Here is a 25,000-nt window from a genome sequence, read left to right as displayed (position 1 = left end):
TAATTTCATGAAGCTGATATATTGTATATTCTACAACAGTGCAGAGGGCTTTTTTGAGTGCTTATATCCCAATATTTAACAGAGTAATCATAAAAAGAGCATATCTGAATTAATATTGTGGCTGAGTAGTATTGGCTGCATAGAAGTATGAGGGATTGTGGAGATACATATACTATGAAATAGATGTGCACACTATTTTGTCTTACTTTTTTTAAAGATGTACACACAGACCCAGTGGAAGCCTGATCATGGTGCTTTGTGGGGTTTCCACAGATAAAACCAGCCACAGTTATGGGAAGGGGCATTGAGTTGGTAGTATTCTCAGGTTGAAATAATTTTCCAGCTGGAAAGACAGATTGGCTTGATGGCTATAGAGGCTGAATGAAAGTAGCTCAAAGTGGAGCTCCTTGCCAATGAGGGGCTTGAAGGGAGAAAGATGGTCCATTTTTGGAGGAACAGCTCCTTTAGCCAGTAAACAAGCAAAAATTACAAGCAAATTATAAAACCTACTTTTTTAAAGTCAATGTTCGTAACTAAAGACTCAAAAAATTGTATTGGGTTCCAAAACTTCCACTCCTTTTTATTTCAAAACTTTAAATGCCCTGGAAATAGAAAAGCTTTTTGGAATTGTTATAGAGAGAGCAGGCAATGTGCTGGTGGTGTGGGTATTCATGCCACAGCAGGTTAGGATGAGTTGATGCAAGCTCATGTTGTTCAGGTAATCTCCCAACTAATCAACAGGGAGAAGTTCATTAAGCAGGTGATTCAGAGCACTTGGAGGCTCCTTCAACAATTTTTCTGTGAAAGCACCTGCCTGACGCCATCAAATACAAATACAGCCTAAGACAATTTCCCTACCAGATAAGATATCTAAAACTAGGTAGCACAAATATTCTGTTTAATATTTTTACACCTGTAGGTATTGAAGAAAATATCTCTTCAAATTAGAAATCTAGAAAAATGTTGAAATTAATTTGTGAAACGAGAAACTGATTTTAGAGTTTTGGACTTTGACCTTTGCACTCTAAAACCTCAGCTATACACTTTTATACAATGTGTGTCACCTCAAGTACAAATCTTCCTTGTGCCGCATGCTTACTATTCTAATTGTTTCTCAGGCTCATTATGTCAGAAATATAGACTTAAGCGCAGATGACATACAGTTACAAGCACAGAAAAGAAGAAAAAAAAAAGTCTGTGCCTGATTTCAGTCATCTTACATTAGGTTTATGCATGCTTTGAAAGAAACTGTTGGCATGTTTTTAAGATATGGTAGCAAAGCTGTCCCTTAAGTAGCCTGGCAAATAACTATGTGAGAGAATGGACAAGAGGAAAGCTTATCATATACAGTGAGAAAATGGAAATTCACTAAGTTAGGTGAGCTAGAGATTTATAGGCTGTGTTTGTATTTTAATGGGTTAATTAAATTCTGCTTCTGACTAAAAATGTAACTGCAAATTAATCAGACAACTCAGAAAAAACGTTACCAAAAGAAGTAAACAGGCTGTGTTCCACCAGAATTTTATGTCCCATTGAACCCATTTCTCTGATGAAAAAGATGAAGCAGCTGAAGGAATCCCAATAAAATTGCATTTTAACCTGGCTAACAGGGCCAAATCCTGCTCCTGTTGGTGTCACTAGCTAAACTACAGATTTCATCATGAACTTTATGTACAGTATGCTTAGTCCTAATACCATATATTTCATTTTCGTGGAAAATAAGGAAAAACAATTTTTTTGTTAACTATAATTTACCCTTTAGTTTGTGCAATAGATATTGTATAAAGTCTTGAATTGCAGGAGTGTCCTTGTTAAGTAATACAGAGGTGAACATGCGAATTCTTTTTGTTGCGAGAATCCTTTTTCAGCAGCGTGGTTGCCATGTTCCCGGGTCTATTCCCCAAGTGCTCTCATTTTCACAGTCTCAATTGAACAAGACTCTGAATGCTTTCCCAGAAGACAGTGGTTACTTTCTTAATGGCAGACACAGTGGTATAAGCAGCACTTGCATCAACAGGATTTGTTTGCAGTCAGGATGACATTTTACTTAGCACTTCCATGTCATTGTACTGTTATGAATATGGAACAGCTTTTTTTTCAATAAAAATTACATTTGCAATGGCAATTATACAGGGTTCAGCACGTCATTCCTTACAACAGTTACAGCTAAAATTCTCATGGAGTAGCTAATCTGTTCAGCTGGTATAATTGCCATTATGAGGAGAACAGCTGCAGACCTACTATTATAACTTTGAACTATGTCTAAGAACTCTCATATAATGCCCTCGTAGTCTCAGCAAGGGTTTATAATTTGTCAAGGAGATGATCATAACATCAGTATGTGAGAATCTCTTTTTAAGTATAAACCATTCTCATTTCAGCACATGCTGTCTTGGAGACTTCGCTACATGGAAGTACTTTTTAGATCATTTTGTGTATGGCACGTTTTCCTGTCTTAATCAGTATTTAACTTGAATTAACTCTTCCTATAATGTTGAACATAACTGGACCTGCTAGATGCTGAGGCCAGAGACAAACAGCATTCTTTAGATGCATTTTATATAGTTTCCAATGAGCAGCTTATAGAAATTTGCATGCCTCCCTCACCTGTTTTCTCTCGTTCAAAAAAGATGGCCTTCCTTATACAAAATTCATATTTTTTACTTACATTTTATACACATACATTAACACACACAGAGAGTAGTACAATACTGTATTTATTCCTTCTCAGAAATGAATGGTTTGCCCCATTTAAATTTATTTGAAATCTGAATGACTGAGCAGTAATGGACTCTGCTAGTTCTGCTGTCATTGCCTAAGAGAAGTGGTAGAAACTTACATGTAAATGCATGTTCCTTGCTGTGGAGAAATGTAGGAAGTGAGCTAGAAATTAAAGTGGTAAATGGCTGTGAACTGAACAGGGCAATATCTGCCGTTGTCCATAGGTATTATCTCTGAGGCAATAGACGTTGTAAAGATTTGGATTATTAGGTAGTTGGCTTCTAACTCATTATTTTTAGAAGCCTGTAGTAATTAAAAATACTGGGCTCCTTATGTCAATCAGTTTTAATAAAAGAAATGAAAATAAATCTGATTAAAATCAAAGCAAATAGTTACTAAATAGTAAGTAGCTGCTTAAAGACAAATCACTTTTGTGATTGTCATCCCAATATTTCTTTCTTTCTAGCCGACAGACTGCCAAGGGCTGAATAACTGTTAACTCCATACAATAGAAGGTCAGGGGCAACTCAGCAGTTTGCAGTTTGTTAAAGGACATCGATCGTTAACATCCTCATTACATACACATTTCTAAAGGAAGAGTAGTATGTAAATGCCCTCAAGGCTCAGAAGGATCTATCTGACTTAAAAAGAAGAACACTACAAACATTAGTAAGTTTGTAAGATAACTTGAGATGGCAAGTGGAGAGCCTCATTGTACCTGGAGAGGACTTGATTAAAGCTCTCCCTGCATGTTCATTTCTGAACAAATGAAAATGAATGAGTTGCACAGTGACATAACACCTTCTTGGTCTCCATTTATTGTGCAACTAAATGGAAAGAGGATATGGGCAAGTACCCCTGATTTAAATTCTGGAGCAGAGGTCTGGAAAAGAACCTCTGGATTGTTAGGTCCACATCCTGATAGTCTGTAAACATACACACATCCTCTCTTTAACAGCTGGCCTGAGTCAGTCTTTGTCACTGCTCTTTCTGTTTTCTGCCCCCTGCTTCACCCATTTCAAGTCTTATTTGCTCTGCAGGTGGAGGAATCACCTTACAGTCAAATTAGTTCCTAGTTTTTAGCATGCTAACTTTGTCCTTTATCCCTAATGAAGGAGGGATGGTTCCATTCTTCATTAGCATTTCATCATGTGCAATTCCTCCTCACCCTATGATGCATTTTTAGACAATTGTTTTCTACTCATGCAACCTAGGCTTTCATCACCTTGTCTCAGACTTTTAGCTTCCTGTTCTTAATTTTCATCATCTTAGAAGCCTTTCCCTATTAAAGTTTGAATTCCACCTTCTTGAACATTGGAGACAAGAACTGTGCAAAGTCATCCCCATGAGATGCCTTACACAGTACTAGTAGTACTATTGTAGCAGAAATGCTTAATCTAATGTATTCAATAAACATTTTTCTTGTTATGTCTATAGCATGCTTGTGGCACACAGCCATTCTGTGAAAAGTTACTTCAACCCAGTCTTTAGCATCTTGATCATTTCCAGCTGACAAGTTCCCAGTTTACAGCAAATGCTTGTTGCTCTTCATGTGTCAAAACGTAATGATTGCCCTTGTTCTTAAAGTATTGCATTTTGTTTCTCTCCCCCATTCTTTGGAATTGCCCAGTTCTTGTTACTGCGTTTTGACCCTGCTATTGCCAGTGTTTTACAGCATTGTTATCAGTGTACTCCTAGTATTTATTCTGAAGTCATTGGTGAAAATGTCGAGGAAGCTGAGCCCTGAGATGTAGCTTCAAGAAATTCCTCAAGAAACCTTTCTTTTCTCTTTCTCAGTGCTACCCATTGCCTTTCTCTTGAGGCAGCATTTTTATCCAACACACAGTTTGTTTCTTAATTCCCATTTTCTTCAGCTTAACTGGTACTTTTCCCATGATGCACAGTATCAACTGCGTTATTAAAGTCAGAATAGATGAGATCTACTGAATTTCTTTTATAAAAAAATACCCCATCAAGTAAAGCTACGACACAAGTCTATGTGACCTACCTTTGCAAATCTGTTACATTTTGTTCTGTTTTCTGTTCCTTTTATGTCCTTAATTATTCGTTTCTTCAGCAAAATGTTTTGAAGTCTGTGTAAGGTCAACATCACTTTTCCCTCCTCTTTACCTGCCGGCATTAGATTTGTTGTTGTCATATTTCAGTAACTCCCTAAAATTTAGACTCTTAAAATTACTAGATTTTTTAAAAACACTTATTACTAAGTCTGTACTTTCAAGTGCCAGTTTTCTGTCAGTATAGTATGTCAGTTATTCAGGTCTCTTCATTCATGGAGCCCTTCAGTTTGCCGTGTTTGTTACCTCTGAGTTTTATTCCACAGGAACAGAAAGTGCTGAGAACATTAGTTCTTTCCCCTTTTGAAGAGAAATTAGAAGTGAGGGCAAGGAAGGAAATACCAACTGCTTGTATCTGTGTTGCCAAAACCAGAACACAAAGAATCATAAACTAAGTTCCTTTGATCAGCAGTTAAAAATTGAGATTTCTTTTCATCTCTGACTTTTTTCTTCTGCTTTTAGCTTTTCAGATTTGTTATTTCATTTTTTTCCCATGAGCCAAGACTCCTTGTTTTGGGGTGGTTTTTTGTGTGGGTTTTTTTTTTTGGGGGGTAGGGTGGGACATTAAAAAAAACAGAAATCCAAACCAAACTTTGATTGTCACATAAAGGTAATTCTGTGGAATACTGTGATAAATTTTAAAAAACTGGAAATACGGCACTGTGACCCACTTTATAAAATGACAGTTTATAGACTAGATGTGTACTCTGACTTTCTACAGATCTCATGATCTTTCTGTACGTAGGTGATAATGGTAATTAATTTTAACAATTTTTTGCCCCTGAAATTTAAAAACCTATTGAGTTCTTAGAAAGCAGTTAATGTAAAGACTAGTTTCAACTTCATAATTAAAGCTAAATTTCATTATTTATATAAGGCTATATTCTTTTTTTTTCAATCAGAAGAGTATAAGATGTCCTCCCAGATGTCCCCTCCTTACTTTTTCATGCAGAATTAATTCTGTGAGAATTTGCAAGAAAATCCACCACAGTCAAATCAAAATTATATGTGGGCGGATTATCCCAGTTGCGGATTAAGTCTGCAGAGTCAGTTCAGGTCTAGTAGCGTATATTAGCTCTAGTTTATTGATGTTTGCACTGCTTTTGATACAAGTCTAGAAGCAATCTTGCTGATTTCACATGTTAAAAAGTCCAAATAAATGGTCCCTACTGGAGAAGAGTTGTCTCCATACCGCTCAAATTACGATGTGTCTGTATTATCAAATTATATTATGGTCTGCTTTACTGCAGGGCTTCCGTGTCATCCCCTCTGCATCAACAGGAGTTCACTTTCAGGCCCTTGTTTGGAGTGAATCAGTCAGATGCCTTGGCAAGAGAGCTGGTGTAGAATAAAGAATAGCTCATTTAGGCTCCATGCACTACAAATGGATTTGGAAATAAGTACATAAGATTTAGGTCCCTCTGCAGAATATCCAAACAGGTAATATTCCTTCAGAAACTCCGAAACTTGCTCAGGCCACACACTGCTATGCATGCAGCATGCTCCGGAAGGAGTTTGGTAGCCAACAGTCGCTGTGTTGTCTTCCCTCCTGTGGGTCTAATTCTGGCAGATGCACAGAAACAAATTAGTTGATGGTCAGACACCTCCATTAGTAGATGTCTTGCACTTTCTGCAAGCTTAATGCTGGTAGCATTAATGTTAAGTAGCACAACAGCCGAGCACTGCCAGCACCCAGAGCAACGGTGCTGATGGAAAGTAAAACAAATGCCAATTGTCTTACATGAAGGATCAAAATGCAAACTGGCTGTCGTGTTGCAGTTTGGCATGAAGCTGGGCCAAATCCTAAGTTGCAACATCATCACCGAAGTCTCCAGCCATGCCTAGCTGTCTAGATATGAAGGTTCCTGTAAGCCCACCAGGGCTGTGAACTGGGGGTCTCTCAGCATACCTGCCTTCTTCCCAGTATACCTGCCAGTGGTCTGTGGGAGAGACCCTCTGGTCTGGAGACACCTTGGCTTTCCTGAGTGTTTTGCTCTGGATTGTTTGAAGAAAAGGAAGAAGGATGAAACACGGACAGGGAAAACCAGTAAGGCATATATGCTGTGCCATCATGGGGGAGACTGGCAGGCCAGAGACAGGTACCTCCTAGCTGCACTGTACTCACACCCGAGGAGGAGAATCACCTCTTTAGATTCCTGTGCTCAGCAAATGCCAATGAGAAATTAAACACACAGGTTTAAGGGCTTACATGCTGGGGAGAAAAAGAGGTGAATTGTACATTTGTCTTCAGGGATAAACTCTGTTCTGGAAAGCAAGCTTAAGGTAGGTTTTAAACATGCTGCTGTTAGGTTTTAGACATCCTGATGGGCTCAAGAAAGGAGGAATGGGGAGAAGTTCTCTGACCTGTGTGACACAGGAGGTCAGACTGGATGATCTGGCACTGACAGTCCCTTATGGCCCTAGGCTCCATCAGTCCATGAAGCAGTCACCTTTTCATTTTAGTAGCATCTTACTCAGTTAACTTAGCTCATTTCACAATATTTTCTTGGTACCTGTGTGACTCACTGATAATGTATACTTGAGAAAGCATCCATTATTTGCAAAGGCTGGCTTGCTATTTCATTTCAGCAGAATGTGAAGCTGAAAACAGATGATTGATGGCTTTTTCTGTTTATTTTCTAAAAAGATGTCAAGCAGCATATTTACTGACTCAACTCCTGCTGCAGCTTGTTAGTTTGAGCAGTGTAAACACATCTTAACAACCCTTAGTAATTGTGGGGGGAAAGGCATCGTGAATGTAATGAAAACTGACAGCACTGATTTCCATTCCTGTAATTTTTTTACACTTACAAAGACAAGCACAATATTTTGCTCAGATGTTTTGGAGATTCTAAAACTCCCAGATAACAGTTTATTGGTGCTCATATTTCAAATACGCTACTTGTTTGGTAAAAAAATACTTCAATATTTAGCTCTTTATCTCTCAGATTGCTTTTTAGCCCCTTGTTTATGCACACAATGTAAATGGTAGTTATCCATAACACATATTTGCTAGATTTTGGAAAGTGAAGGGCCCTTAGTTACAGAGAAAAAAGACTAGCTGATGTGGTAACTTACAGATTGAAGAGGAAGCTTTAGATAAAGCCCAAGGGAAATGTAGGGAAGCATGTACCATCCAAGTAAAATTGCTTGTATTGATTTATTCTGTGATTAAGTAAATAACAACAAAATTACAGATTTGTTAAGAGTGAGTGCAATTCTCTGCCACCTTTTCTTATCAGTAAATCTTACAGGAAAATAATGATTTTTAAAATGCTGTCAAAAACTATGAAGCATCAAGAGCAATTTGCATGTTTTTAGCAAGTAATAAATAGTTTCAGAGTAAATAAAAGAAAATAACATGGGGAATTTCATGCAAACTTGAAACTGGAATTCATTGAGCCTAATCTGTCCCATACTTTTAGTCATTCCTGCCATGAAACATTATTCAGAAACTTGCCATACTCACCTCAAAGGGAAATTTACTGTTTTCATCCTCTTTTTCCTCCTAAACACACTAATCCTATTGAAAAAAATGCTGAACATTAGTCCCATAATGACTGAAATCCTTGCAATTTCTGGCTTAAACAATTTAACATGACTAATTTATTTTTATGCCCACATCATCCCTGATCATAAGTAGGTCTTCTTCCCAAGTGTTCCCACTGTGGCAACACTGTATTCCCACACTGTCTGTGCGAGAACACTTCTGAGCCCCTCTTTCATCCTTCATTTTATTAGGCTTATTGAACCTTATAAACAAACATGCCAAAAAAACAGACTCTCCATTCAGTGCCATTTCTGACTGAAATTCAGAATTCTTATCCTTTCAGTGCCATTTCTGATCAAAGTTCTTCACTTCAACACAGATGACCAGAACTGTATTTTCTCAGTGCCTTGCCCCGTAGAATTAATACTTCCCTGAGATCTTGTTTCTCGCCACTGTGAAGGTTCAGGATAATCTCACAGTTAGCTAGTAAAGCTATGGTCTTTCTCACGCTCCCCCTACTATCTGTTCAGTAACCATTTTTAGGCTACCTTGAGCTTATTCCAGGTGTGGAATAAGCAGACTTACTCCAATGCAAAAAAGAAACACCAGATTCAAGATAATTATTAGAATTACTTTCTTACTAATTTAGAGGAGCCCCTCTAGGATTTAATTTTTTAATAATTTAGAGCTTATTTAATTTCATTAGGAATTAATGCAAGTATGAATGCAGTTATTTTGTTTACTTGGTTAGTGGTAAGGTCTATGAAGAACAGGCTAAATTTGTAATAAAGTGAGTTTACGCTGAAATCACATATGCCAGTCATACTCTGTATTAATATCACTGCTTTCTTCCTAAAACTCATTAACATTAATGATACTGATAGTGGTATATCAGCTGTATGAATGGTACTTGCTGTGTGTTCACAGAGGGGAAGACACTGACCGCTCGAGGGAACAGCAATTTCAGTCCAGGATATGCAGAGAAACCACTGTTCAAGTGTGAATCCAGTAGTAGTTTTTAGACTATAATCTAAATAATAGGGGCTGGACCAATCCTTTCTAATCTCACTTGACATAATACATTACTATAGTTGTGGTTATATTAATATAATTGTTCTACAGTATCAAATTTGCAAATTCAGTACAGCATTAATAACTGTGATCTTGACATTGTGAATGTAGTTTTGTGTCCTGGTGTGTGTTTTGTGCTTGGTCCGTGTTTATGCAGTAACTCTTGAGTTAAATTGTGATTTTGAAAAACATATTATTTCAACATGTCTGCTTATGTGGTCTATTTTAATAAGATCTCAAATGTTCTTGTAGATCCTTCAGTAATTTGCCTGCTTTGGTCTTTGCATGAAAACAATGTGGTTTTGTAGTCACCTTTAAGTAAATATTTTCTGGAGGTTCTAATCCAATGTTTCTTCAAAAATTGCATCAAGGCTATGTATTTCATCTAGGAGCTTTGCATCAGTATGTTAGTGCTAAGAACTGGACAAGGTCACCTGCCTTTAAGAAAAGTTGTATTGATTTGCCAGAAATATTAAGTGTTAAAAATATTTAGTGCATGCAGTTTGATATTCTTACTGACACAAGGAGATTATGTAAGTTTTTTAATTAATCTGCTAATGTTCTGTGTCGTGGTGAATGCATAATGTGGGAAAGAAATGTCAGCAGAATTTTCTGCATATGAAGATGTGTATTCATGGAATCTGCTACTTATTTGATACACAAACATGAACATGCACAGAAAATGAGAAAATAGGATTCCTGAGACCCTCACTCACCTTGTGTATCAGCTTCATAAGTCCTCTGCAAACCTGCTTAATGTGACCATATTTTATATATGATTATATTGTATAACATCATTTCCATCGCGTGGTTTACTCTTGGGGACAAGAGCCTTGTTAAGGAAACAAGCTCAGATAGCTAATACTGAAGTTATTCCTAATGATACAAATTATGTGGTTGGACAGATCACTTTTACTGATTAAAATATGATTGTAAAAAAGTTAGTTGGTATCTTCCTGTATCTCCCATGGCTCTTTCTGGGAACTAGTCCTATGAATTTTTTTCAGTTGCAAACTAAACTTGAGTTTAATTGCCCTGTAAGAATTTTAGTTACATTTGGTTTACCTTTGTTGTTTGCTTTCTTTTTGAAGTCTACCTTGTAGAATGAGTGATCTTCATGTCATTTGTAACTTTTGCATTTGTCCTTGTTTTCTTTTATGAGGAGTTTTTCATGGGCTTGTGTCAATTCTGTTACAACTACTTGATTTTATAGTGCTACGTTTCACTATGGTACTGAAAAGAATTCAGATTCATTCTCATTGCTGAACAGCAGGCAGAAAATCAGTTATTTGAATAATTAATTATTTGCATAATTATTGTTTTGTATTTTGCTTATTCTTAAATACACCTAAAATGTAGTGTCTTATTTAGATGAAACATTTGGAATTTTTGATTGCTGTAAAATGCATGAATCTTGCTGATGACAGTAATGAGTCATCTAGTGAGAACGGCACTGTACTGATGGTACAATAACAAAAAAGGTCTCTACTGTCTGCTGTCTTTGTATATCTGACCTTGAAGAGAATTCAAACTTGCTTGTTGCAGAAGTTGAGCATCTAATATATTGATGCACCTGTTAGTTCTCACATATGAAATCAGATGATGTATATAATGATGAGTGATTCTTTTGTGAATTAATTTTTTTTTCCAGTGATCTGGACATGCAGCTGCATTTACTTGTTTTAAATGATTGTTCTTAACGTGAGAATTGCTTATACCTCAGAAAATTGTAACTTTGCACCATTCCCATTCCTTTCTGACATTTTCTCTTACTGTTGAATCTTCTTTGTAACTAAAGCAATTTTGGTTTGCATTTTATTTTCATATAGAGACCATGAACCAAGCAACACCTGCTAGAAAACTGGAAGAGGTTCTTCACCTTGCAGAACTCTGTATCGAAGTATTGCAGCAAAATGAAGAACACCATTCAGAGGTGAGGCCGTAACTGCATTTGCTGTACAGAATTGTTTGTTCCTAGATTTTTTATCCCCTGATGTGAAGCAAGTCTGTCAAGAAACATTTTAGCTTTACTTTCTGACATATGTTTAAGGCAGTTCGCATTTACAGAGGAATAAGAGACTTGAAGCTTATGAAAAGTGAAGTGTAATAAAACTCTACTTGAATTCGCTTGAATGATCTGTAGGTTTAGAAATGAAAATTAAAGAGCATAAAAAAGAGAAAGCATCTTTGTGCTGGAGGTGGTGAAATGGTATGGAAAAGATTCATAGCCTCATACAGTTGTTCCTGCCAACTTTTCACCTCTCATCCAAAATAGAATGAAAATATAACTGAATGCTAGTTTTCATCATGCTGTATAGATTTTGATTTTAACATAAATATAATGATGGGTATAATATCATGTTCACATTACTCTTCTGTTGATTGGAAAAGTACTGCTTTTAAAATTGTGCTTTTTAAAATGGCATTATAAGATAGAAAAAAATAGAACAATTTCATGTTTCTTACTCTCAAGCCTTTTGCTTCATGGTACAGAAACCATAATATTTAGAATATTTAGAATTATAGCACCTTTTACACTCAAGGAATTACAAAAATAAGCTTGACCAGGTACACACAATTGTATATATTATTAACATTTTTTTTCTAAGGTTCAGGAAATTGTTTTTTAAATGCTCTCAAAAAACTCAGTAAATACTTTTGGGGAAAATATGCAAAAGGATAAACATGATTTAGTAGATATAGTTATAAATATGATCATTCAAAACATCTGGTTTTATATCACACTATGGAATCTAGTTTTTAGCTTACATCTGTCATGTGTGAACTTGTTATAGATGTTTTATCTTATACTGAAGAAACAGCTGTTTCGATGATTTGAAATTAATTCCCTGGAGGTCCTGTTCTACACTACTGTTGCCACTGTGTTACTCTGTAATGATCGCTTAATAAAATGTATATATTGTTGTCTTTGTCATTTGAGGACCTGCATTACTTTAAGAATATTAGACTTCTGTGGAAAACAACACAGAAAAAAATAGACCAAACGATATATGTATGATTAAACATATCTGTTCAAAGATTATGTTCCATACTACTTATTTGCAGTCAGAGATGTGATATTTTTCAGAAGGGTAAATATATTGGATGTGCCTTTGGAAAAATTAATTCATCAAAAGTTTTCAATCTTATCTAAGACAACTTGAAAAGAATAAAGATAATTTTAAGATTATTTTCCCCGTCATGAATGTAATAAATGTTCAATTTTACTGAAATGTACAGAGCATGCAGAATTTCAATATTAAAATACATCTTTGAACAAGACCATGAAATTATACATTCCCTTCTCAAAACTGAAGATTAAGTATGGTGACTTCATGTCATAATGTTAACTAGATGTTCAGTGTTTGATGCTGTAGTTGATTGAAAGGATCAGTAATCTCTAAAGTAGTACATCACATTTTTTTAATACTAGATTTATTTTATTTTTTTTAATTCATAACACTTCCAAATTTCTGGGATTCCCAAAGGGAAGAGAGGTATGTGATTCCTGATGAACTAAGCATTATTTTTCAGCATTTATAGCATGTGACTGTTCATTGACTGGGTAGCATACATTGTTCTGATGTTTTCTGGTGTATTGCCATATTTGTGTGTCTTTCTAGAGTCTTAAAAACTTCAGTCTTCCTTTAATCCAGTCAATGTTTTTGTTCTCTTAGAATGTATGTCAACATTGCTAATTGCCTTTAGCCTGTTGTCATATTATTCATAATGACTGAACAGCTATCTTAGCTCTACTATTTGTTTTTCTATTCTTCCTTACTGCCAAAGCAATGATGGGTAGTTCTTCAGAGGAATTTCTGTCTGGGTTCAAAGAATCATTTGCAAAGGGGAAGAAGATGTAAAGAAGATGGAAAGTGCTGGTTTTCTGGTTTTGGTTTTGCTTCATTTTGAGGTTTTGGCAATATTTTCTGAAAAGAGATTAGCTCGTCTAAAAGGGACACCTGCCAATGCCTGTATAGATTTCTTCTTTATTTTTCTGCATTTCGTTAATTTCTAGGGTAAGGAGTCTAGCGAGCTTCCATTTAGACAGGATTTACTATTGAGAAACTTCTTCCAGTTTGAGGAAAAAGACTCCATTTCAAGCTTTTGCCAAAATTCTTGAAGCCTCATCTGTCCTTTCACCATAATGCCGATCAGCATCCTTCAGTCCTGATACTGCAACACACAGAGTACTTTTCAGTAATAACAGCTGATGCTCAGCAGTTCTTTAAAACCTCTTGCCAGTTCATCTTTTCTCCACTTGCCCCATGTCCAAAACAATTACAGAGAGTCATCAGAAAGTCCAGGATGCAGAAGTATATATATCTGTAGAGCACTTTTCAGAAGTTGTCTTTTATTTGATGCCTTTCAGGCCCGAGTACATAATTCTACGTTACCTAGGACCTGCGTTTCAGAAATGCAAGTGAGAATTTCTGTGGCTTCATTTGAAGTTGTGGGGCTTCAGCACATGTATAGATCAAGCTACATATGTTCCATGCTGGTAACTCAGAAATATTAAAAATTAGATATTCAAAATGAGGGGGCATAAGTTTGAAAGCAAAGACATTTCCTTATCTAGTATGTGGAGGTATTTCTCACTGTCAGGTATTTTCATGAACTCTGAGCAAAACACTCTCAGCAGTACGTGACATTCATCCTATTTCATAAACTCACTTCACCTTCATCTCTTTAACTCCAGGATCATACAGCTCCCTCTGATCCAATACTCACCTTTCAATACTGACCTTTCAAATCCTAGGCCTGAGTGACAGTGAAAAGGTACAAGAGTTACAGGTGAAGCAGTTTGTAATACGGATCTGCCTCTACTTGCTGACACTATTTTGCACAGATTTCTTCACTTCTTTTAAGCTAGGATTACCTAAGAATCTAAATTTTTACCAAAGGAAACAGCGTATTCCAACATGTTATGTTACTGAAAATTAATGTAGACATTAGCAAATTTCTGAAGATGTGTTTATAGCATTATTGGAATGAAAACTGGATGCTTTCCCTAGGAGAAGCCAGCATCTTTAAGGATATAACAGGAATTAACAAGTGCTCTGCATCTATTCAAAAACCCCTTAGACTTCAAGGATTAAAATTCCACACTAAAATCATCCCTTCTGATTAACAAGTGAGTGCAAAATGTATTCACAAGAATTAATTTGAAAAAATAAATTAATCTGATTACTTATAGCCTTAGATTTGAATGAAAGCAAAAGAAGCATATACAGTAATTTTTTTCAAGGATGAGGCTTTCATTCTTTTCTTTGCTCTCTGGCAGAAAGAGTTGCAGGATTTTATGATCTTTTTTCTCTTTTTTTTCTTTTTTTTTTTTTGTGTTACATGTTTGTTCTACCATTCTACCATCTTCCCCAGCCTAATCTATTTGATTTCTCACATTTTTGATGCATTTTTTGTAAATTATTTTCACATTTTTCACTTGGGCTGCTCATCCTCCCCAAATGAGATCGGACATGAAGTGACATATCCAAATGTATTTTGCCATAGACATAACCCATCGCTTTGCTTTATGAATTATGTTTAGTAATTCCATTTTTTCATGTTTGCAGGCGTTTGCTTGGTGGCCAGAATTATTGGCGGAGCATGCAGAGAAGTTTTTGTCTCTGTATTCTGTTGATATGGATTCAGTACTCGAGGCACAGCCGCAGGACTCCTGGGACAGCTTCCCACTTTTCCAACTGCTGAATAATGCCCTCAGAAATGATAGTAAGATCTTAAGTTTTTTACTTACTGTGTGCATAAGATTTTTCAACATGCCCACACCTTAGAAATGTGTTTCTAAATAATATAATTCTCAAAATAAAAGTGGCAGTGCCTGTGTTTATATGTATCTCAGTGCTCCATTTCTTTTAAGTGGAGAAGTTTCCTTCTATGCTTGCACCATTTCAGTCCTAAATCTGGCAATCTCTTAATCATTCAGTATTCATAAATTGCTCAGTTTTAAATAAATTACGTATGAGCAGCATATGTATTTGATATGTCATATTTGATCTATTCTACTTAAATAAAATTGTAGTTAATATTTCCTTCTAAGCTTTCATGTAAACTACTTTTTGGACTAGTTATGTCTATAAAGGTGTTGTAGGCTTAGCATGAAAGGAGTAAGATACACACAACAAATCAGAATGTTATTTTCACTTGGTGTATTCCTGTAGCATTATTTGAGTTGGAGACCAGAATTAGAGATAGCTGTGTTTATCTTGCTTTTATTTTTCTTTCAAGAAGGATTAATTTATTTTTTTTAATACTAGTTAAGTGATGTCCTAGGCGTGTTTTATGTGAAAGTGATTTTAATAATGGAATTAAAGAAATAATCAATGAAACCAAAGAAGATTAATCAGATGTTAATTTAAAAACATTGAATTCCACCTAATATTTTAAGACACTGTAAAGAAAAAAATTACATTGGTGCTATGTTTTATACATTTATTCATATTCTACTTTTAAAAAAATGAGAAAATTATCTAGCTTTTTAAAATTATTTTAGAGATCCAAATGCTGTTTTTATTGAATGATGTAAATTATTCCAAATTTTGATTTTTTTATTATAAATATGAGAAATAATTTTTAACTCTTTCTGGAAAATGAATTTAATTTCTGTGGAAGTTCAACAGATTTTAAGGATTTTAGCTCTGTATATGGAAACTGCTTGACTGAAAGAATGAAAAATAGTATTCAAGAGCTTTTCTCCAAGGTTACACATATTGCAACCTATATTTATCACTGTATTATTTTTAACCTTAGGTGCCAAATATTTATTGAAATATATGGGTCATCTCAGTATAGTACCTGTTGGCCATAGCACCATGTCATGAAACGGAGCAACTAGCAAATGTCCAATTCACTGTAACATGATGGATGAGGAAAGTTCCTGGAGGGAAAGGGGCAAATGTACAGGGCCACTAAACTAAAGCTTAATCTTAAACAGTATTGCTAAAAGTCACTGTTACCGTAACATTGGATGTGATCTAGAACAGAGTGAAAGAACATTAACATCCAGCCTTAGAGGTCTCTTTTCATTAATTCTGTTTTCATACCCTGACCTTTAGCAATACACGAAATGACATATTCCTGGTGATTCCTTTTTTCACGTTATTCTAGTGAAAGAAAATGTATCTGTTAGTGTTTCCCTTAGTTTGTTTCTAAGGTATCCACGAATGTTTCATCTGAATCCTTTGTTGAACAAACTGCAGCTGCAGAGGCATATTAAAATTGCCATGCTGGTGGTAATTAAAGCTCAGTTTAGAAGGCTGCTTAAAAGGGTGTAGGAATTGTTCAACCTTGGTGCACACCTCATAGGAGTTAGATTCCTTCCAGGTGGATTCCACATTACTTTAAGTGGGTGTCTGATCACCTAAAATCCAGATTAAAAATGTGAGACCTATATTGAGGTGTCTTTCCTACCATCTTACATTTTTAGTTTAGGAAGGACATCTCTAGTTCTGATGTTATGTGGGCTTGAAATGATTATTTGGTTTCTGAAAGCTGTGGAGGTATTTTACTTCATTCTTACGAGAAGGATTTGTGGCAGCAGTTTTAACTACATTATTGTGGCATTTGTGTTTCTTTGAGCTTTGGTTCCAACCTGATAGAAGTGATGGAAACAAAAAAGGGTTGTCCTCACGTGCAAAGAGGTTGCTGGTAGGCTACTGATTTTTCTTTCTTTAAAAGATTAAATGGATAATAATGCTAAATGATTAAAACAGCCTTAGGAAAGAAATATTATGAAAACTTTCATGTCAAAGCAATTATTAGAAAGATTGTAAAACCTTAACTGAAAGATACAAAACGATGCTGTATGAAGTGTCACACCTGAATACCAATTTCAGTAATTCCCTAATGGTAATAGATACAGTAAATGACAGTTTCTGGCAAATGACAGCCATCTGGAAAATTACACACCTCTTTTTTCCCAGAACTATTGGAAAGCAACCGTGGAAATTAGTCACCTTTTAATCGGTGGGTATGTTAGCAAGTAGCAAGTGACCATTCTACCAAGAACTGATTCCCAAGTGGAACATACCTCAGTGCTTATTCTTTAATTAACAGCCTTTTCACCTTGCAAGTGCATTAAAGCCATTAGAAAGAGCTCCCCATGCTTATATAATCAATTGTAGTCTTCCAAATTGAAATAAAGAATTCTGGCTTTACCCTAAGTGAAAACCTTTTCCTGAAAACTATCACCTTCATAAAGCTAGATTTAGGAAAAAAAAAAACCTAAAAAGGGAAAAACGGGAATGTGGTCTCACAAGGATAAAAAGGCTAGTGTTAATAATTAACAAGGAGAGTGAAGTGGAGTAAATTAGCCATAATAGAGCCCACAGTGACTGTCAAAGTCACCTCTCATTATCAAAAAACTCATTAGGAAATGAAGAGGTGGAAATCCCACTGGGTTATTCTCACTTTCTGGCTATCTCAGAGATTACTTTTCAGATTTCTTTCAAATGAAGAACTGTTAGGTCACCATATTGCATATTAGGTTAATCTTCAGTGAAATTTGGAGGACTGACACCTGCGTGTTATTCTATCTCAAGAGCTTTAAATGAGCTCTGAATCTTTGATGCAGGAGTCAGTTTTCACATAAACCTGACATAAGCAAACTCCTAACAATAAAGAAGTGATCTAACATTTACAGCATTAAAGAAAATTTAGATGTAAGACTATTTTTATAACTATGTCACTAAAATATATTAGAAAGACTGTGAGATAATGAAAATGCATAATCTTTGCTACTCAAATAATATCAAATGTATTGTTTTACATAGTGTACAAAACCTTTTACAAGATTCAAGCCAAATGCTTCAAAGCCAATATTCATTTAACAATGAGAAAAAAATGCATTTTCCAATACAGCATATTAACTTTTCATGAACTAAAAGGGTGGGGACAAGGGGGAGTCCTGTCTGAAGTTTCATATTTCCATTATAGACTCTATTTTGACTCAGTTTAAGTGTCTCCATTTTTCTCTGACCTTATTCCACAACAACTAAGAGTTCATTAATTAGTTCATCAGTGATTGCTTTCCTGTTAAGTGTAACTGAAGAAGTACTTTAAAAAATGGATGGAGGAGTATGATCTTCCTATCCTATAAAATATTTCAACTTTTCTGACAAAAGCTAACAAATAACAAAAAGTGATTTAAAAAAAGACAGTTACTGTGGAGATGAGTAACAGATTGCAAATAAATTTGTAGTGATTTTTAAAATTTAAAGGTTTGAATAAAATATTGTACCCGCTTTTACAGTATATATTTTAATGATCCCTGAAGTGTCTATTGTTCATACACAATTGTGGCTGAATGTGTAAAGCTTTGCAGATTGTACAGTGATAACAGTGCCAAATACCACTCTATGTTAGAGAGATTATTTTTTCCAGAATTGGATATTTGTAGAGGGAAGAAGAACATGGTTGTCCCAGGATTGTGTCTTTATTTTCTGTAATGACGATGTTACATTTTTTTCACCAAGCCTATAAATTATGTTATGAAGGGGCCTGCTCTAGAGGGCAATTTACGTTCTGCAGTTCGTTAATTATTCATATTTATCAGGGGTTTAGTGCCTCAAGACAGATATGTATTAATTCTTCATTTAAGATGGTGTCAAAGATACCTTTTAGTGGCATATCCCAACTGAAGTGTCTATATATTTGGCTTATTTCAGAGGGGTTTTGATCATATATTTGATATTCTGCTCCTTTCCTTGCCAAGTTTTATTTCCAAGTGTCACTTACTGACACCATGTATTGTGCTGTCACTCAGAATAATTGCATTATTGCATTGGCTTGAATCAGTCAAAACTAGGAGTTTCATAAAGGTGACTCATAATCTTTGTTTTCCATCAAGTATTACTTGTGGAATGTTTGTGTACCTGCTCTAACTCAACCATGATACACTTGTAGACAGTCTGATGAAGCTGATTTAGGAAAACCAGCATGCTGAGTGTTAGCCTCTTGAAAGCCATTGCCATTATCATAACTATTGATTTCAAGTAGGAATTCTCTGATATGTTTTTTCCACCATTGCTGTTGCTAGTATTTGAGTGGCAAACACCACCAAGACAGCATCATCTTCCTGCTTTGTTACAGCCTGTGTACCACTTTTGTACTAAAAATTATGTATAACGTCATAGCCCCTATCTTAAACTACAATGGTGTAGATACAAAACAATTTGGGTTTATATTTTATTATAATATATTTTATTATTAAAACCCACATCGATACCTCTTATCAAACCTTACACTACTTGTTAATTGTAGTGGAAATCTTTTCATAGACCAGAGACTTACGATTTTTCCTCAGTCCTATTAGGAGCTGCTTTGAAATCATAACCTACCTTCAGGTAAGAGCTACGTGTTTCAGTTACTGATACTGAGAGCTAACTCAAGCTGCATTACTGCTTACCAGAACATCCGATAACCTTTTTGACTGAGTAGGATTTTTAGGCACAAGAAAATTGTGCAATAAGCTGTTTGTGTCACTCTGTCTTGTAACGATTAAATAAATTTTCAGCTTGCTTCCACATAGTACACTCTAAAATTCTCTTTTAAAGTATGTCTTGTATGTAAAAATACACTGTTTGTATAAAAGATGAGACACTTGCAGTTTTCACCACAATTTAAGTAACTGATTAATAAATTCTCTGTGGAGGCAGAATGTAATATAAACAGGAAATGAATCAAAATATAAACTTTCTTTTTACAGGTTATTGGGTGATTTTCAACTGCTACAAATAGGATATGGAGCCCCAAGGAAATTTCCTCTTTGAAATTTATTGGGTTTATTTTGTATTTAAAAATATGCCAGAAAATCCAAGTGGTGCCTTCCCAAGAATCCTATGGAGAACAGGATAATTATAGACTGTCTGCCAAAGTGCTGATTTTATCAGTGGAAAAGAGACTCGTGTTAACCTGTGTTGTTCTTCCTTTCCTTTGATTCTGCAGAAGCTCTTGAGGACAGCATAACATGCTGACTCCAAGATAACTCCTAAGCTGTACCTGTATAAGTAAAAGCAAAACAAACCCCTCAGCTTATGTTGTACACAGGCACAGTAGATTCTTTTCCACTATTAGAGGAGAAGCCTTATTCCAGTGTTGCATTATGAGGCTATACTTTTCATCTCTGGTCTTTTCTTGTCATATATTTCAGCTACCCAATACGTAAAAACTGAATAACTTTCATCTTCAACTCAGTATTTCAAGAATTTTTCATCTGGGGATCTGTTTCTATTCCTGTAATCCATTTTCCATAAATACTACCTATGCAGTAGCTTGCCCTGGCATAGGCTTTCATTTTGTTGTTGTTTATGTGAATATGAGATGGCTCATATGAAGAGGGTGTAGGATGTCTGTACTGACAAGACAATGGAGAATTAAGCTACGTAGTCTTTGAAGACAGATTTGAAGTGTTTCCCATCTGCTTTGACTCTCAGGTGGTACCTTTTGGCAAGATCAGTTCTAATCAGAGGGTAGAGTGCCATGATCTGCTGATAATGCTCAGCTATATCACTTACCCCTGTGCTCTGAGTTCTTTCCCTGGCCTGCAGCAATCCTTGATGGAGATCTCCAGATGGGTAAAGCAGCGCTGCCATGTCCTCAGCCCTGAAAAAACAGAATGCTCACTGAGCTGCTGATCTGAGACAGCACCCTCGTGTGTGTGCCCACGTACAGAGGGAGCTCTGTGGAGGTGCAGCCATACTAAGACTCTTGGCATCATTTTGGAAAGTTTCACTTCCCTGCAAGGACTGGTGTCAGGATGTTCAGCTTTTTAAGTTGAACACCTTTTATTGCCTGTGTCTTCTTTAAATTTCATTCTGACTTTGGAATAACAACTGTTGCCATCCTGCCCATGAGGCTCTATTAGTGTAATTCCCAGAGCAGGGCTTGTAGCAGAGCATTTCAGCGGTGTGCTCAGAAAACTCAGTAAACTAGAGTCATGCCTTCAAGTAACTGAGTGCCTGACTGATGCCATCCCTGTACTGATTTACCATAAAACAGCAATATTGACTTAATTGACACAGTATTCTCATTATTTTTAAGCTCAAAGTTGCCTTGAAAAATCAGCCTAATAGGTACCTTGATACCAGCCACCTTTTGTTTCTCAAAGGCAAACTTCATCAGCTGTTTACTGTGAAACCTTTGTGTAATATCCAGATCCTTCTCAGTTGCTATTATTCTTGCTGATCACAGATGCTGCAGTTTTAAGATATATAAATACAGAAAAAAAAGCACCGTTTTGAGTGACTGATATACAAATAATTATGCCAGAACTAGCTAGTTAACAGATAATTCTAGGAGCAGTGTAAATAATGGAGCATGTTTGTAATGGACTCACAGGTGCTCCCAAGGGTGGATTCTCAAGTGTTTAATAAGAGATGAGCCTGTGCTGCTCGCTGCCTTTTTCTCAGTGGAAACCCTAGTAATGTCTGCATGCTGCCTAGCTGCCTGTTTTTATGAAACTTCACCTACCTGATATCTCTACCCCTGTGTGTAATGTGGTTGGAATTAGCTTAAAGTTTCAAAATTCTTAGCAAGAAAGAGGCAGGTGAATAAAACCAGAGAGCGCTGATCACATTGGTATTGCCTCCTTAGGTAAAAGTGACTGGTACATAATTTTCTATTGCTGTACAAGGACATTTTCAAGAAAATAGTTCTTGCTTTCAGATCACTGTATTCAAGAAAGAACAAAAAAGAAAGAACAAAAAAAAAGTGTTAGAGTGCAGACATTCAGCAACAAAAGCACTTCCTTGCAATACAAGCAGCAACAGGGAACTGAATCTGGATGACACATTTTCCCCATAGCCTCCATCTCTCAGGTTCAGTTTGTAGTGGACATCATTCAGGAATGGAAGGCAAAGGAGTTTCTGGAAGTTACAGAAATTATTTTTATATGTTTTATATGGAGTTGTATCAGTAGTGGAACAAGAGGGACTGTAATTTTGTGAGATGGTTTCCAGGGTTTTGAGCCAGACTTTTCTTCTGAGAAAGAGGAGGAAGCCTTCTCAAAATGCAGTTGTGGTACCCATTCAAATCAAATGAGGAGCCTGGATGCAGGAATAGGTGGGAGGAGAAACCCACAAGAGAACTGAAAACAATAGAATATGGGTGGGAGAAAAAGAGGGCTACCAAAATTAGGAAAATCTCTTTCTGTGGCTCGGCTTCCCTGTATGATTTCCAAGTATACATGGGAATATTCTTATAGGTCCTAATAGTAGCACTGGATTGATGGGTGAACAGAGCACATTCAAAACTTGGTGAGACAGGGCATTAGTGTGCTGAGTCAGGATTTGCTAAGAGGACACAGAGAGTACAGTAACAAACTAATTTTCAGATTTTAAGCATCTTCAGTTTGCATTGTGTATACAGTTTTTCATGCAGTAAATCCCATCTGTGAAGCAGGTAATTTTCTACTGCTTATAGCTACTCTACTTTTCTTGCATAATATGCTTCATGCTTGTAGCATGCTCACCAGTCAACTCCATTATTTTGAAAAGCAACAGAACACCTCTAGCTGTGTGACATGTTGTCAGTTTTCCTAAGCTCTTTAGGCAACGAGTTTTCCGGATTTCCTTTAAATAATTGTTAAACTAAAATTGCTGTAAAATTGGAGGTAATCATGACAGAAAAATTAGCAAACTTCCAGAAGGGGAGTATAGAGTTAGCTTCCTTGAAAATTTTGCAGGACAGTTAAGGGGGCAGAGGAAAGGCAAGCTTGGCTGCTGAGGCTGTTTCACATGAACACAGAGTGGCTGGGAGGTATTTTCATTCATGGGGCTCTTGATGAGGTCTGTGCACATGTCAGGATGGGAAAAAATAGGATTATGGTGGTGGTTATCTTTTGTGAACTGTATATCCTATACAGGGCAGATCTTGTTGTTATAATGCTTTTGTGCGCTAAAACATTCTAAAGGATACATTTTCCTATAGCAATATAAAGTAGGGAGAGACCTGACATTTTTTATTTGTGTTTTGTTTGTTTTTAAAGCATTTTTGTGCAATGGAAAGTTTCACAAGCACTTGCAAGAAATTTTTGTTCCCATGGTCATCCGCTACATCGATCTCATGGAATCATCAATTGCCCAGTCCATTCACAGAGGTCTTGAACAAGAGTCATGGCAACCTGTCAAGTAAGTGCTTTCTACAAGATCTGAACAAAGCACCTGCCTTTCTGTCTGATCAGGTGTTCTCCCCCGTTGTCCTCTAAATATTCTATTTTTTATTGTATTCCTACATTGTTTATTTCTTCACAGGAGCATCACCAACAGTCTTCCTAATGTAGCTCTTCCAAAAGTTCCAAGTTTGACTCTTAATCTTCCACAAATACCTAGCTTTACTACACCAACCTGGATGACTTCTTTGTATGACTCCACGTGTGTATTCTTCAATAACCTTCTGACTGTATGTCAGCTCTGCATGGCCTTGCTAGTGTTCTGTGCAGCTGTATTTGGATTGCATGGTGTTTATGATCTCTTAGTTGGAAATTACTGTTTCTTGGGATCGAGCCAAGCATGGACTTTTAATGAGTTGCGCTTTAAAATGTGGCAGTCTTAAACCTGGTAACTTACAAAATCAACTTGGCGAAGGTCTGTTATGATACAAATGGTATTTAATACCCTAAAAGACCTAATGACTCTTCTGAATTAATAAGGAGTGGGGAACTTTTAGATAATTAGTTTTAGATCATGGTTTTTTTAAAGTGAGGCAGCCCATCATATTTTTGCATGGGTTTGAACTCATTGTATATTGGTTCTGAAAATCATTGATTGCAAATATTGTCATTAGATTAAATATCCATGTTACACAAAAACAGTAAAAGGTTAATAAGTACCCAGAATAGAAGTACATCCATTTCTTTGTCTGTTTGAAAACATATGTATTTCTTTTTGGTTTTTCCCAACACTTCAGTGCTTTTATCTTAAAATAAAAATTAAAAAAATAGAGTAGACATGGCCTGACATGTGGGAATATACCCATAGTTACAGGCCAGGCTTCTGTGTGACAGCACATTCATATGCATTAGAGAAAGGCTCTAAGAGAACTTACTTTAGTTGTATTAGGAAAGGATGAATGTGAAAGACTTCAAAAACCCACACATTTAAGATGCAATTTGAGAATACAATTTTAAGCCAAGTGTCTTCTCAAGCTTTATGACAGAGTTAAAACTCCTAAGAAATACTGAGGTCTATTTACTGCAAGAGTTCATAGAATCATAGAATACCAGGTTGGAACAGACCTCAAGGATCATCTGGTCTGACCTTTCTTGGCAAAAACACGGTCTAGATAGGATGGCCCAGCACCCTGTCCAGCTGAATCTTGAAAGTGTCCAATGTTGGGGAATCCACCAGTTCCCTGGGAAGATTATTCCAATGGCTGGTTGTTCTTACTGTGAAAAAATTTCCTCCTGTGTCCAATTGGAATCTCCCCAGGAGTAACTTGTACCCATTACACCTTGTCTTTTCCATGCGACTCCTTGTAAAAAAGGGAGTTGATACTCGGTGCTCTGCCAGACTTCTGGCACTTCTCTGTTGAGTATTATGATTGTTACTCTGCTGCTAATTCCCCTAAAAATTGACAAAATTCTTCTTAATCCTTGGCTTTGGTACTTTCGTGTTTACTAGGATAATGC

The 25,000-nt window shown here is 36.2% G+C and overlaps 1 protein-coding gene across 2 annotated transcripts in view; it reads left to right on the top strand.

Annotated features, from left to right (window-relative positions):
• CADPS2 (calcium dependent secretion activator 2) overlaps positions 1–25,000 on the top strand; it is a 323,412-nt gene that overhangs the window by 244,948 nt on the left and 53,464 nt on the right. Inside the window, exons 17-20 of one of the 2 annotated variants that reach the window (XM_055712158.1) lie at positions 11,187–11,290; positions 14,931–15,087; positions 23,360–23,501; positions 23,625–23,744. In XM_055712158.1, the coding sequence (XP_055568133.1) occupies positions 11,187–11,290; positions 14,931–15,087; positions 23,360–23,501; positions 23,625–23,744 (523 nt within the window). The remainder of the gene's footprint in view (positions 1–11,186; positions 11,291–14,930; positions 15,088–23,359; positions 23,502–23,624; positions 23,745–25,000) is intronic. The other variant, XM_055712157.1, reaches the window with a different exon arrangement.

Source organism: Falco cherrug, chromosome 5, assembly GCF_023634085.1.
Source record: "Falco cherrug isolate bFalChe1 chromosome 5, bFalChe1.pri, whole genome shotgun sequence".
NCBI classification, from domain to species: Eukaryota; Metazoa; Chordata; class Aves; order Falconiformes; family Falconidae; genus Falco; species Falco cherrug.
The sequence above is the reverse complement of the archived record's forward strand: the minus strand, read 5'-3'. Positions and strand labels throughout refer to the sequence as shown.